General features: G+C 42.6%; 1 protein-coding gene across 7 annotated transcripts in view; it reads left to right on the top strand.

Annotated features, from left to right (window-relative positions):
- DENND1A (DENN domain containing 1A) overlaps window positions 1-14,068 on the top strand; it is a 153,168-nt gene that overhangs the window by 82,248 nt on the left and 56,852 nt on the right. For all 7 annotated transcript variants that reach the window (XM_074556169.1, XM_074556166.1, XM_074556168.1 and 4 more), the window contains exons 12-13: window positions 6,707-6,808; window positions 12,879-13,004. In XM_074556169.1, the coding sequence (XP_074412270.1) occupies window positions 6,707-6,808; window positions 12,879-13,004 (228 nt within the window). The remainder of the gene's footprint in view (window positions 1-6,706; window positions 6,809-12,878; window positions 13,005-14,068) is intronic.

Genomic DNA, 14,068 nt, shown 5'->3' with positions numbered 1-14,068 from the left:
TTTTGAATAGCCAGAGATTCTGGAACACAGACACGCTTTGGCAAAGTACAGTTATTCAAAGTGCCTTATCAAATAAATTAAATAAATAAACCAAACTGTTTTCTCTGCTTTTATGGATAAATTCAGTTACACACAGAACTGCATCTTACAGCTAATTGTGCTTTTTTTCATTGAAAAATAACATAAAATTCCACAGTGGTGCTGGATCTGTCTGGTGGCAAGTGCTGCAGAATCTCTGTGCCCTGGGCAAGGGAAGGTGACATTTGTCACATGAGCTGGACACTTCCTAGGCTGCCTCTAGTTTGTGGTGCTGAATGCTCACTCTCTTTGTCCCTTCCTTCATATGGAAAGTTGTGGGGGTTTTTTGTTTAGAATAACATTGTGCTTGCAACAGCAATTCTTCTTCTCCTGACAGTTGTGTTTGTTTAAAAGTATATTATCTTTTCCATATCAAAATAATTTTATAAACTGGAACTACAAACTACTGCCATTATTCAGTATTCCCTTTTCTCTAAATGCTGAAGTGTCACAAACAGGATTTCAGAAGTGCTGTGTTAATGCCCACGTTGAGTGTGAGGATCAGGGCTGCCCTGCCAGCCTGGCACTGTGCCTGGGCCAGGGGGGCCTTGCCCTGCTCTGGAGCAGCTCCCATGCCTGGGTTTGTCCCCTTGTGCCAGCACCAGGGCAGCCTCATCTTGCCAGGGAAGGCAAGATGGATTTGGGATATAGCAAGCAATTATTTTCTACCCCTGGTCTTGTTTCTGTGGGTTTTGCTATCCCGGCGTTGGAATGGGGCCTCTGGAAGAAGCAGAAGTGTTGGTGATTTTAAACAAAATCCAGCCTCTCTCAGCTCTCAGATCTTTCCTGAGCTGTTTGGTACCTTAAAGTTAGTTTGCAGTTTCCCGTGTTCCACGGGGGCTCTGTAGAAGGAACAGTTACTTTAATGGAAAATGACAAATTTTTCTTATGATTAAAATATCAAGCCTATCCATTGACTGTTAAATCTAATTTGCTGTGACTGAAATGTTCTCCAGTGAGATAAGATAATCTCCTGTTATAGGTCAGAGGGCTCCAACTGATTTATGGGGGAGAACCTTGGTAGAAAATACAGAGCTGTGTTTTGTGCTCTTATTTTTCAGCTTTTCTATCATCACCTAGTTAGTCATTCTTTATAAGATTTCCATTTAGCAATCCATAAAGTGACTTCAAAGAAGGCTAAAAGTTTATAAGCTGTTGGATAAGCAAGGCTGGAGCTATCACATGAATAATGGAACATGCTTATGGAACTAATTGAATTCATATTAGATGAAGATAAGTACTTAGTAGTGATAAATAATGAGATAGGGAAACGAAACTCCATCAAAAGAACACACCCCTTTCATTCACTGTCCTATTTTCTGCCTGTGCACTGTAGGCTGGTTTAGTCTTCAGATGATATAAAATTGCTCTGCGTGTCGGAAACCGTGTCAAACTCAGTTGCAGCCTTTTCCATTTGGTCAGAGAAAAGGATTGTTTGTGCAGTTGTTTGTGCAGGAGGTTATCAGTGTGATGGTGCTGATGGAGGGGGAGTGCCCTTGGCCTGGGAGCTCCGTGCTGGAGCTGGGCACATGTGGTTCTGATTGACTGCTGGGGACGGCTGTGCTGGGCTCTGGCACGGGCAGCTCTGGCCAGGAGGGCACCCACCCTTTCCAGGCCCAGCATTCAGAGTCAGAATCAGGCATTGCAAAAGTATTTCGTAGCTTTTAAAATGAATATTCCAGTTATTAAAGGACTTTTTCTGGGACTTCAGAACTGTCATTCTTGCAAGATGATCCAGGATGAATTTGTGTGTGACATTGCACATTGCACTTCAGAATGTTCTTCTAACCTTTATCCTGAGGAAAGAGGACACTGGTGTATAGCATAAAAGCTTCATTAATAGATTTTTGTTTTACTTCAACCTGCTATCAGTAACAGTGTTCATGTGAGGAAAGGAATGCTCAGTGCAATTCCCGTTGTGTGCCTGGGGCAGGGCAGGGAGGCTGATCCAACCTGGTGTCCGTGGTGTCTCCTGTGCAGCCAGGGCAGCGGGGCTGGGGCTCTCAGAACCCCCACATGCATTTGGGGGGCACTTTGGGGCACATGCCCTGCTCCTGTTGGGGTGAGGATGCCTTGCTCAGGATTCAGTGTGACCACAGCCCAATTAGCGTGCGCTGAGTCTGAGCTAACGAGCCCTGAGCATGGTTCTGTGAGCTTGGGCTCAGGCCTGACCCTGCCATGGGGGTTCCCTTCCCAGAACACACCCTGAGAATCCATTGACCACTGGCATCTGCCACTGGTACTGTTAATTGTTAATTATATTTTCGATTGGGGTGAGAAGCGTTAATTAGCTTTTCCCACCCATTTATACTTAGTAAATCAATGCTTTTTCTACCTGTAACTGAGAAAGTGCAGCTTTTCCATTGGATTTTAATGAAGGTTTATAGATTAACTTAAATCCAGGTCTTAAACCCCTAAATGCAGTTTAGCCACTCACAAATATTCCCAATATGGCTGTACGTGGTTTCAGGAGTACTGATAAAAATGCATTTAAAATATGGCAGATTACTTTTGGAACTGTCTTTTACCTAGTTCTTGTGGAAATGGAAATAAGAGCCATGTTTTACTGAGGGATTCTGGGGGCACGTTTGAGGGTGAGTTTGCAGAGAGGGAGCCCTGCAGTACCAGGCAGGCTTGCCCAGCAGCAGAGAGGGTTTCTGTGTGCCACAGCAGCACGGGTGCCGTTTGTCACTCAGCTGGCAGCAGCTGCTGCTGATCAGGGCCTGGGGAATCACCTGTAGGGTGGGGGTGCCGGGCGGAAGGGTGGGAGATGGGCTGGGGGCGCAGCCCACCTGCTGGGCCCCCATCAAAGGGCCCGGGGTCAGGGGGCACATCCCGCTGAAGCAGAGCTGTCTGCTGAATAGCCATTTCAGATTGTAAATCTGGCCCTGATTTCATTAAGTCCTTCTGGCTGCTCTTGGGGCATGAAATAATAAAATTTTATATCCGCTGCCTTTCCTGCTTCTGGCAGCCAGATTGACACATTGTTGTCTGCAGCGTTGTGGTGTTTTCCTTAAGAAAATAAATGGAAGCTATTAATTCAGTAGAGACAAGTCATTAAGCAAATGGATTTTAGACTTGTTGTGAATCATACTTTCTTAACAATTTCAGACCTAGTGCACAGGCTCACTAGAATGTTAGTTTTTGTTAGGAGTTCTGCCTTTCCAAGAGAATCCGTGGAAGGTATCACCCTTTTACTGTTACAGCATTTTTAAAGATGCTGATCACGTTTGCATCTGGTTATAAAACCTCATGATCAGCTTGGTTTATGTTTTGGCAGCAATTTAGCCGTGAAGTTACGCAAACCTGGCTTGTGGGAGGAAAGGCGGGGGGTGCTGGTGTTTGATGGTTATGGAGGATTTTTAGTTTTGGTTTAAATTAAACTATTCAATAAAATTGTTCACCTGAAAGAAGTTTAACCTGGGATTCCTTTATGACAGAAAATGCAGAACCTGCCAAGTGTAGCCAGTGCTGATAAGGTAGCATTTAGTGTAAACTGGTGTTACTGCTATGGATGAATGCTGCTTCTAGAGTGGGATGGAGGAGCACCCCTTCATTCTTCTATCAGAATTCGGTTTCTGTGTTTTTGTGAAATTCCACATAAAACATTTAAATGACTCAAGAGTTTGGCTGCCTGTGAGCAGGGCAGGCACCCGGACTGTGCTTATTTACGGACCTGGTGTTTAAGGCCCCCTGGAGTTTGTTTGAAAAGTTAAGAGATTTTCACAGTAAAGGTGCCATTTCTGAAATTTAAAGTGCTCTTTTCACCAGGAGATAAGTTCTCTCTGATTAAGTCAGTAATTCTTACTAAGCCATGTTTATAGAGGCCATAAACAATGGGTTCAGTGTGCTTGTTAAACCAGCTTTCCATACCTCTCCACTCTTTTAAAAAGAGACATTTAAAATAAAAGGCAGGTGTAGATGTTAGTTTGATTTAAATGGATTTTAGGTGATTAATTATGGCTACAAGTAATTGGGTAAGGATGGTTAAGAAAGGTTTGCAGGAGTGAGATGTGATGCACATTTTCACTGAATTTCTCCTTTTGACTCAGTACATCCCTGACCTGTGGGAAAATGAGATGAGGAATCTGTAATGTTCATATTTCCTCTTAGTCCTTGCTTATCCACATTTCTTTTCAGCAAAATGTGAACCTACTGAATCCAGCCCAGTCTGCTGCACAGGTATCACTTGTAAAGTTTTGTTTAGTTCTTCAGGAAGTTGTGAAATATGGACTGGAGCTGTGTGTGGTTTGTGGCTGTCCCTTCCCATTCCTCAAAATTATGACAAGGCACAAACTGTATGTGGGAAAAATTAGCTACGTGTTTTTGTGATTCACAGAATCCAGTTTAATGTGAGAATTGCAGCTGAATGATGGGAATTTTTACTCAAATTCCAACAAGACAGTAAATCTTTATGAAAGATGGTAATGACAGGAGAGATGACAAAACCAACTAAGGATTAAGATGAACTGGTCAGTCTGCATTTCTGTAGAATGAGCCACAATCAGACCATCAAAAAATTATATGTTTTTGAATGCATTGCAAGACAGATGCTATTAATCAAGTCAGTCTCCAGTGTTTTATTAAATCTGAGGGCTGGTCTCCAGGGAAGTCTACTGCCTTTGTACAAATATTGCAGATCTTTACAGTGAGGTTGAGCTCTTGGCGGTGCAGAGTTTATTTATCAGTTTATTTATTTATTTATTTATTTATTTATCAGTTTATTTATCAGCCTCCTTTTGGATGCGATGATTTCTGGGCCAGGTGTGGGGTGATGACACTGGGCAGCATTGGCAGTCCCTGTGCCATGGGGGCGTCCTGGCTGAGCCCTGCTTGGCACAAGCCTGCTCTGTGCCCCCGTTTTGCTGAAGGGGAGGTGCAGATTCAGCACCAGAGGCACAGAAACACCCCTGGCACGTTCACCATCGTGTGCTGCTTCACTGCAGCGAGCAGGAGCGGGGTTTCTGTCTTGTCCTGCCTCACTGAGGCTGACAGCCTTCTGGCTTTGGTTAAGTACTTTGCAAGAGCTTTTTGTGGAGGTTTTTAGACTCCTCTGAGTATAAGTGGGATTTTTAATTTTCTGAAGCAGGAAGGAGCAATCAGTTTGTCTGGTGCTTCCGGACTCCTCAAGGAGCGAGGCTCCTGGATTGCTTTAGAGTTTATCAGATGCAGCCAACGGGGTGACCTTTGGTTCCTGCCAGCCAAGTACCTGCTTTGTCAGGCAGTGCTGCTGCTCTTTATATGGAAAGCATTAAATGTAATATTCTTCTATTTAAGTTAAAGAAATGTCTCATGAAGACCTAAACTTAAATGTCTACAAAGTGGGTTTTATGGTTGTTGGGTTTTTTTCAGCCCTGAGTACACAGCAGTTTGCTTTATAGACAGAGGACTGAGCCTTGAAAACTGAGGGTAATTATTTAGCTGCCTAAGGCTCAACTTTGCCATTGTTTTAGGACTTGAGTTCCTTTCTTTTAAAGGAAACAATTCCCTCCGCCCCACAAAACCTTAATTAAAAATTGAGTATGTTTTTGTTCATTTTCCTGCTCAGTAACTTTCATTTGCTCCTTCGTGTAGGTAGGTAGGTCCTTAAACATTTTTTTACAGTGTCACTGGGAAATTTCCTCAGTTACCATATTCTATAATTCCAGTTTTTCTGATTTTGAATTTTCAAAGCTTTATTTGAAGAGATTAAACCTGTGTGATTAGTCAGTCAAAAAAAAAATAAATTCAAGTCTCCTGTTAGTGGAAGAAGTGCTAAGTGTTTAAATGCTGCTCTGTTTGGTATCAGTGACTCATTTACTGTTGATTAAGCAGGGAAATCAAGTCTGGCAGTGTTTAAATTTGATCACAGATACCTTTAGACACTCAGAGTTACAGGTACTGATGATCATTCTTTTGAGAAATAGGTTCTTTTTTTCTCTTCAATGTATAAGTACTGTTACGGGAGATATGAACTTCAGACTAGATCAGAAACTTCCCCTCAATTCATGGGAACAGCAGAGAAAGTTCAGAATTACTGACCAGGATATGGTGGAATTAAATTTCTCTTCGCTTTGGCTTTTTCCCCCATTTTAATTATTTACTGATTAGGCTCTCATAGGATCCAGTTTACTTAAATGCAGTTGTAAACTTGTCTTTATTATACTTCCAAAATTTAACCTGGAATTTGGAAACCAGTTCCCATCCCTGACTTAATGTAACTCTCAATTCCTGGAAAATCCACTCTTTATTGTTATTTAAATGAATTTCCGTATATAAAAAAATTTGCTTGAAATCCTGACTTGACTAGAGACTGTTAAACGTGCAAACAGGACACAAAGACAAACATTGGTAGAGGTGCTTGAAATAAATCTTTGCTTGAATACTCACAGACCCTCTGGCTGGACAAATTTCAGTGTGCATGTTGTTAAGAACTTCTGTCTGCCAGCTGAAGGTTAATTTTTTTAGCATTGTAAACTGAATAAATGAAACAAATGATGACAGGAAGTCAGGAATGTTGGTTGTGTTTAAAATGGTTGCGGTTCTGTAGTGCTATGTTTTTCTGCCATCACTTGTGTCCTTTATGCATAAAATTTAATTTCCCATACTTACATTTTCCTTTCCCTTTCCTGAATTTGCTCACCTATAGAAAGTAAGAAGCATGGCCCTGGAAGATGTGGTGATCCTTAACGTAGACACCAACACCCTGGAAACCCCATTTGATGACCTGCAGAGCCTCCCCAACGATGTGGTATGTACGGAGCGCTGGCCCAAGGCTTCATTCCACCCAGGGGCCTCACTGGGAGCTCCCATGGCACCACTGAGCTGCTTTCCCTCCGTTCCTGCTGTCCCAGAGTGTTTGGGAATGTTTGTTTCAATATTCACACATGTGCATTGAAGCTTCCCAGTGAAAATCAGCTAATGAGCTAGAAATCTGCATCTTTAGTTAACTGTTGTTTCCAAATGAAACTGTGTCCTGTGACTGCTTTTGTCCTGTGACTGCTTCAAGGAATTGCATGCATTTGATATCCTGAGATACGACATGAAATGGATGCCTTAACATTCGCTTCAATCACTGCTAGAATTCAGAACTCATTTTCTTTCTCGTTCACCGTTTTTATTGGTAAATTATTTCATGTTTTTAATAACTTGATAGTAATGGCGTATAAATACTTGACATTTAATGGGATGCAAAGACATCCCACTTGCTGCTCCAGTCATCTCAACTGGAGGAGCTGAGAGGGGAGAGCAGAGGAGTGAGAGTGTCAGGAGCTGTTTTCAAGGCAGAGAGTGAATGTTGAGGAGAATGTGGCAGGGGAAAATCTGGATTTCCTTTGCTAGCTGGGAATATTGCACTGACGGTCAGATCTGAACATTCTTATGTGCAGCTGGGAAACAGAACAGAGGTGCAGGGAGCTCAGTGTGAGCTGGTGTGTGAGGAGAAGCTGCAGTGAGGGTGAGTGCCCAGGGCTGTGGCACCCTGGCATTCCAACAGGATCCCTTCTTCAAAAACAGGAGCTCAGGAGGACAGGCCATCTTGATTCTGAACATTTTGGCTTTGACAAACATTTAGTCTATAAAAGTTGATTCCATTATTTTTTCTGGCATTATATAGTTTTTCATTTTGATTTCACTCCCAGCATCCAAATCTGCCAGCTGGTCACTGCCATTATCCACAACCCGGCAATGACAGACTTGTAAATTTCATGGAATTATGTAAGAAATGTCTGGATACAGGGAGCACGGGGCCTCAGACATGGATATGATTTGTCAACAATCAAGTATTATATTAGATTTTATGAGACTTCATTAAAGGAGCTGTTGTGGGCACACTGTAGAACATCAGAAGAGACTTCTCCAATAAACACAGAACTTCAAGCTTTGGAATGTAATAAATTTTAAGAGACTTCCTTCCTTTCATTATTTACTTTTACTTCACTTTTATAACAGTAGAGAGTTGTGTTTTATTAGTTCAAATTTCTTGATTCAGTTTTCCACAGGTCTATTTAAGAGCTCCATTTTATCTCGGAGGATGTTGAGAGCAGAGCAGAGGAAGTGCTGCCAGCAAATTCAATTAACTGGCAGGGCTCACCAGTAGCATATACGGGGTATTTTTTTTCACAACTGCTATATAAATACAGCTGGGATTAATATTTTTCACAACAAAGCTTTAAGTCGAGTCGTGTTGTGTAATTAATGTTTGGGCTGGGGGTTTCTCGGGGTTCAGCTGTGGAGCATTGCTGCAGTTACCTGGATGAAGCAGCTCCTCCTCCAGGTCTCTCCCTTCACACGGCTCCAGAGTTGGCTTTGACCACTAGAGAGCAGCTGCTCTGCTGTGCAACAATTGAATTTCTGTCAGTTCTTTCATGCATCATGTGTTTGGAACTGTAAGTGGATCAAGTTGTTCATCTCAGCAGGGAGATGCTAAAGCCAATCCATTATACTTTTTTTTCCTTTCCTTTCTTTTCTTTTTTTTTTTTTGTTCCTTTTTGCTTCCCTGGGAGATTTTGGGAGTGTGTCTCCCCACTGGTCTTAGTCTAAGTAGATGCATTTATGATCTGAGAAACTAAAAATGTCTTCAAGAGTTTCCTGATCATAAATGCTTTTTATATCAAACTACTTTGCCAGTTTTGCTACTTAATGTGAGCAATGAGCAATTCATGTGCTGCTGAATAGACAAAATTTACTTTGCTAAATCAAATCTATCTATATTCATCAGTGAGCAAAAACATCTTCTCTGTGGTGCATTCACCATCAGGTAATTAATCCAGTGGAAAATTTCTAAAAGCTGTTTTTTCTCTCTCCTTGAACTGCTTTTTAAATCAAGTGAATGAAGTCTTATGATTATTTTAGAGCCTCAGGTAGTGAGTTGTTCTTGAGTTTCATGATAGTGATGTTGCTACTAAACTGGTTCTTGGAAATCAAGAATAAACTGTTCTTTATTCTCTAATTCTTAGGATCCAAACAAATATAGCACCCAGTGCAAAGGTCTTTCCAGTTAGAATTTGTGTCAGAGGAGCTGGACAGAATTGAGGCAGTTCCAGCAGAGTCAGCTCATGTTGTTCCTTTGCCCCAGTTTACCTCAGCAGTACCTGCTGGCTGTCAGGCTTCTGAAGTGGTCAGGTCATGTCCCTGAAAATCAAGATTTGTACTACTGTGTTACTGATTAACTATTTGAAATGTGAAAACCTGCCCCTTCTTCACCTTCTGCTTCTGATGTATTGCTGGAAATCTGGCAGCATGAGAGCACCCTGGGAAGTAACTTTCCTTTTAAAATAATCAATATTAAAAAAAGAGATTTATTAAGGACTGTGATTACAATAAGTGCATCTGCTGCTGACAAGTCTCCTACACCACCGTCTGTGTTGCAGCGAATAGCAAAGAGGGGGTAGTAATTTTTTTTATACAACCCGTATGGATTTTTCATGTATTTCCAACTAAGTGTCATCTTCTAGTCATGGTTGTAGTCAGAGCCCCACGTTAGAAGGATTAAAGTCCAGGCTGGCTGTGTCAGCCGTGGCTGCTGCTGCACGAAGGCCCGGGGGTGGCCGGGGTGTCCCGGCTGCGCTGGGGCTGCTGCTGCCCCTCGGCAGGAGCGCTGCCCGGGGCTGCTGCTCCTCACTGCGGGACGGAACGAGCTGCGGCCAAACTGCAGCTCTGCAGCCAAACCGTCCTCCTAAAGGTGAATCCCTTTCTCTTTCTTAGGCTGTGTTTGCAGTGGAACATTTCTTGCTTTATTCATGTTGACAACTGAAAAGCCTTGGACCTAATTAAAAGAATTTCCACTAGCACCTTTACTGAACCATTTCATTCTGCTGCATTGCACAGATTGCATTCTGAAACATGGTGAGAGTTGAAATTGGACCTTTAAACTTCAACTGCCAGAAGTATAAAAATCTTCTTTAAAAACACTCTCAGGGTAGACTGCATGTATATGTGTCTGTTTGGTTAGAAATAATCCTCATTTTCAATGGTCACAATTTGAGTTTTTTTTTTAAAGTATCACTGTCTCTTTAGGCAGGAAACAACCCTAATTCTGCTTGTATAGTCTACTTTATATTACATACTATTTTTTTTCCACAGAGTACACATGAGGGTGTTTTGGGGTGGATTTTTTTGCTACTTGTTAGTATATTTAAATATGTCGTTAACATTTTTTTGTTACAAAATTGGCATGCCTATTGCAGTAATCCCACGTATATATAAAATGGACATCCTACAGTGTTTGAGGAAGTAGCAAAATACCAGTCAATGTTCTACTTCTGTCCCAAACAGGGGAGCTGAAGCACACAAAGGCTGTGACCAGCCCTCTGAACTCCTGGTTTGTTTAAAACAAAGCATAGAGCTTTTTCCTTCTATATAGACAGAAGGTTCTGTATCTTCATGTGAATGTTTACAGAAATGCCTTATAACAATGTTGGAGGTGGATTTGAAAGCTTCTCAGAGCTCTGGATATTTTATTACACTTTTAAGAACTACCTTTAAATAGTTTATATAAGTTAATATAGAAAATAAAAGCATATTTCAACCTTACAAGTCTGGACCCCTTCAAACATGAAGTATGCTGTTTGGGTTTGGAAATCTGGTGAAGCTTTTATATTTAGAGGATTACAGAACTCCTTGAGGAACGTTATTTCACTGAATAGGAGTCAGTTTATTTTACGGGCTTCAGACTAAATCTGGTATCATGTGTTATGTTAATATGGGTTTGTGGGCTCATTAATGCGTGGATCATTGGCATAAGCATTCAGATTTATAAACAGTGCTGGACACGCTCTTGGTTATTTCTGTTATGCTAAATAATGAAACGCCTTTTACAGCAGAATCTGCAGAAGATTTAAAAGGAAATGTCTTTGCGAGTGTTTTAGTAAACACAAGTGCAAAGATAACATCTAAAAGAAAAGCCAGTAGTACCCAGCATGGATTCTGTATTTAACACCTCTGGAGCACGACAGGGAGTCACCGTGGAGCCCCAAAGCCAAGGCTGCTGCAGGAGGAAGCCGAGTTAGGGATGAACTGAGGCACTCACAAACAGCTCAGGAAAATCAGGCTGCTCTGGGCAACCCCCAAGGCTGAGAACATTCTACTCATCTGTAGGATTTTGGAGATACGGATGAGGCCAGGGCAAGCTTTCATTGGGAGCTGGAGGATGGGAAGAAGGTCTTGAAAGTTAATTTGAATATTTGAACCATCAGCTTATATTTTATGAGGTGTCATTCATACTTTCTGAACACGGTTAATTATGGTCACTTCTAGAGGATCTGCCCACTCTGTCAATAATATTCCTACAGTGTTTCTTGCACAGTGTGAATGAGGTACACAGAGCTACCCCATGGAGATTTCCAGTATGGCATTTGGAAAAGGAAGATTTGCTAGTTATTGGCTCTTTCTGTTAAATTCATCATATGGATATTTATGGAGTCAGTCGTGTTCTCCTGCAAATCAGGTTAACTAGGGATTTCCTGTTGTTCTGCTTTCCCCCGAAATTGTGGCTCCTGCCTGTTTTCTGTGTCAGGTATCTCACTAAACTCGGGGTTTGTGCGTGGCATGGCCGCAGCCTCTAAAAGCACCAGCTGAATTCCTTTCCAGAACCAGCACCCGGGTATTTGGGTTTGTCTTGCTCTGCGTTGTGAGATCTGTGTCAGAACCTCAGCGTGTCCGGTTCTGTCTGCGGCGCCAGAGGCCGTGAGGGAATCCTGAGTGGCCGTGAGGGGCCATGAGGGGCCCACCGTGAGGGAGAGCCGTGAGGGAATCCTGAGGGGCCATGAGGGGCCGTGAGGGAGAGCCAGAAGGGGCCGTGAGGGGCCGTGAGGGAATCCTGAGGGGCCGTTAGGGAATCCTGAGGGGCTGTGAGGACGCCGTGAGGGAATCCTGAGGGGCGGCCGGGGCAGGACACAGCGGATCCTGGCCACGGCCAGGTCTCAGCAAACAACTCCAAAAATGTGTAAGAACAAGAAAAAAGCCCCAGATCACAGAGAGAAAAGTGTGAGGTGTAACGAAAGGTGGGAGAAGCTGTCGGGATTGACATCAGAGGAGGGGAGGCGGGGCTGGGGCGGGAAGTTGGGCCGGTGAAAGGCGGCGGCAGGGGATGATGTTTAAGTTTCTTTGTTTCTCATTATCTGACTGTAACTGCCAGTACATAAATTTTCACATTGGAGCCTGTTGCTCATGGGTACACATCTCCTTGAGCCCCCGAGCCTGGTGTGCGTGTTTGCCCCGAGTGCTGCTGAGGGGCAGCGGGAGGGCGGCTGGGCCGGGAGCCTGCTGAGGGTGCCCTCACGGCCGGGAACGCGGCCCTGGCGGGGTCACTGCCCGTTCGGGCTCTGAAATGTGAGGGAATATAACCTTAGAAACCCCTTGTATTTGTGGCGAATAGATTCTTCAGACCTTCAGGATTTATTCCTACCTTGGTGGTGATGGATGGCCTGATAGTGTGGAGCAGTTTCTCTTACTAATATGATGTTTGAATTAATTTAGTTGCAATTATTTCATGGATTCTAATCAAGAGTGACACAGTTTCATAGACTACCTTTAAAAGAGTACTCAACAGCATGTTAACAGTCGATTTTAAGTAGGAGGGCAGGTTCAGTGAAGCTTTTAGTATCCTATTGGCTTCTGAATAGAATCCAAACAAATCTTAGAGAAGCAAAACAGCTTGAAAAGTAATGCTCTTAGAAATGAAAAATTCATCTCTGAATTCACAATGTCACCTTTTGTCATAACTGCTGCTGTGCTTAGCACATTTTTCACTTAGCTGTGCCCCAGTGTTTTGCTCTTTGTTTGTGATATGAGAGTGATCTAGACCTGCTGTGTGATTTCAGGTCTCTGCACTGAAGAACAGATTGAAGAAAGTCTCTACAACCACTGGAGATGGTGTTGCAAGAGCGTTTCTAAAAGCACAAGCAGCTTTCTTTGGGAGCTACAGAAACGCCCTGAAAATTGAACCTGTAAGTAGGCAATTAGTTGGAATAAAATGTAAATGTGCAGCTGTCGTGGAGAAAAAACCTAACAATTCAAAGTGTAGCATAACCTGCTCTTTCTAAGGTGGCTCTTTGGCTGACTAGTACTGAAAACAGTGTTCAAGTCTCCAAAATGAAAGACATACAACAAGCATGAGCCATCACACAGGGAAAAACCTTCACATGGAAATGTATGGGTCTTGCTTGGTTTTGAAACCAGTCGAATTAGAGGAGAGATGATAATAAAGAATAAATTAATGATCATAAGAGGTTAGTGCAGAGCTGACCATTCCCTCCTCTGCAAAACCCATCTCTTCACTGTGTTTTTGTGTTAAAAGGTGGTGTATTTGGCATTCTCCTGCTCTTTGAAGATTAACGAAAAGGTCTGGCCTGCAGACGTGTGAAAAATTTAATTTTAACCATGATGTTAAATGGTTAATTGGCCAAGAGTTGGACTATGGGTATAGTGTTTCTGGAGGATTTCATAGCTAAAGTCTCTCCAGTACTGTAGTTTGTCTTGTTATTTTTAAAGCCAGGAGGAAAACACAGCTCAGCCTGACTTTTAAACAGCCCAGTTATTACCATCAAATAAGAATCATTTCAACAGTTCATATTCAGGTTTCAAAAATTACTTTTCAAGTCAGCACAAGTCCTTCCGCGTCTTACTGGGGGAATCTGTGTGTGTGGAAAAAATAAATTGTATTGACTTGTGTGTGTGTCTGTGTGTAAGAACTGGGCTTTTGAAGCATCTCAGGTGAAATCCTGGAGGTATTTAAAATGGGGGCCGTATAAATGACAAAGATGGAAGCAGCGAGGCGCTCTGGCTGTGAGCCTCCTTTATCCCTGCTGGGGAGACACTGACTCCCCTCCATCCCTGCAGGCTTCCTTGTTCTCCACAGCTCCTCCCTGTAGTTGCCAGGCAACTCTGGGAATATTGGTGTATGCTTTGCCTGGATGTGTGTGTGAGATTAACTAGTTAAGGGATTTATGAAGGAAAATAAAAATTTAAATTGCTGTTCTGGAAATACCATCTGGTATTTTGAAGGCTGAAT

The sequence above is a fragment of the Zonotrichia albicollis genome, chromosome 21, assembly GCF_047830755.1.
Source record: "Zonotrichia albicollis isolate bZonAlb1 chromosome 21, bZonAlb1.hap1, whole genome shotgun sequence".
In the NCBI taxonomy this organism is placed as follows: domain Eukaryota; kingdom Metazoa; phylum Chordata; class Aves; order Passeriformes; family Passerellidae; genus Zonotrichia; species Zonotrichia albicollis.
The sequence above is the reverse complement of the archived record's forward strand: the minus strand, read 5'-3'. Positions and strand labels throughout refer to the sequence as shown.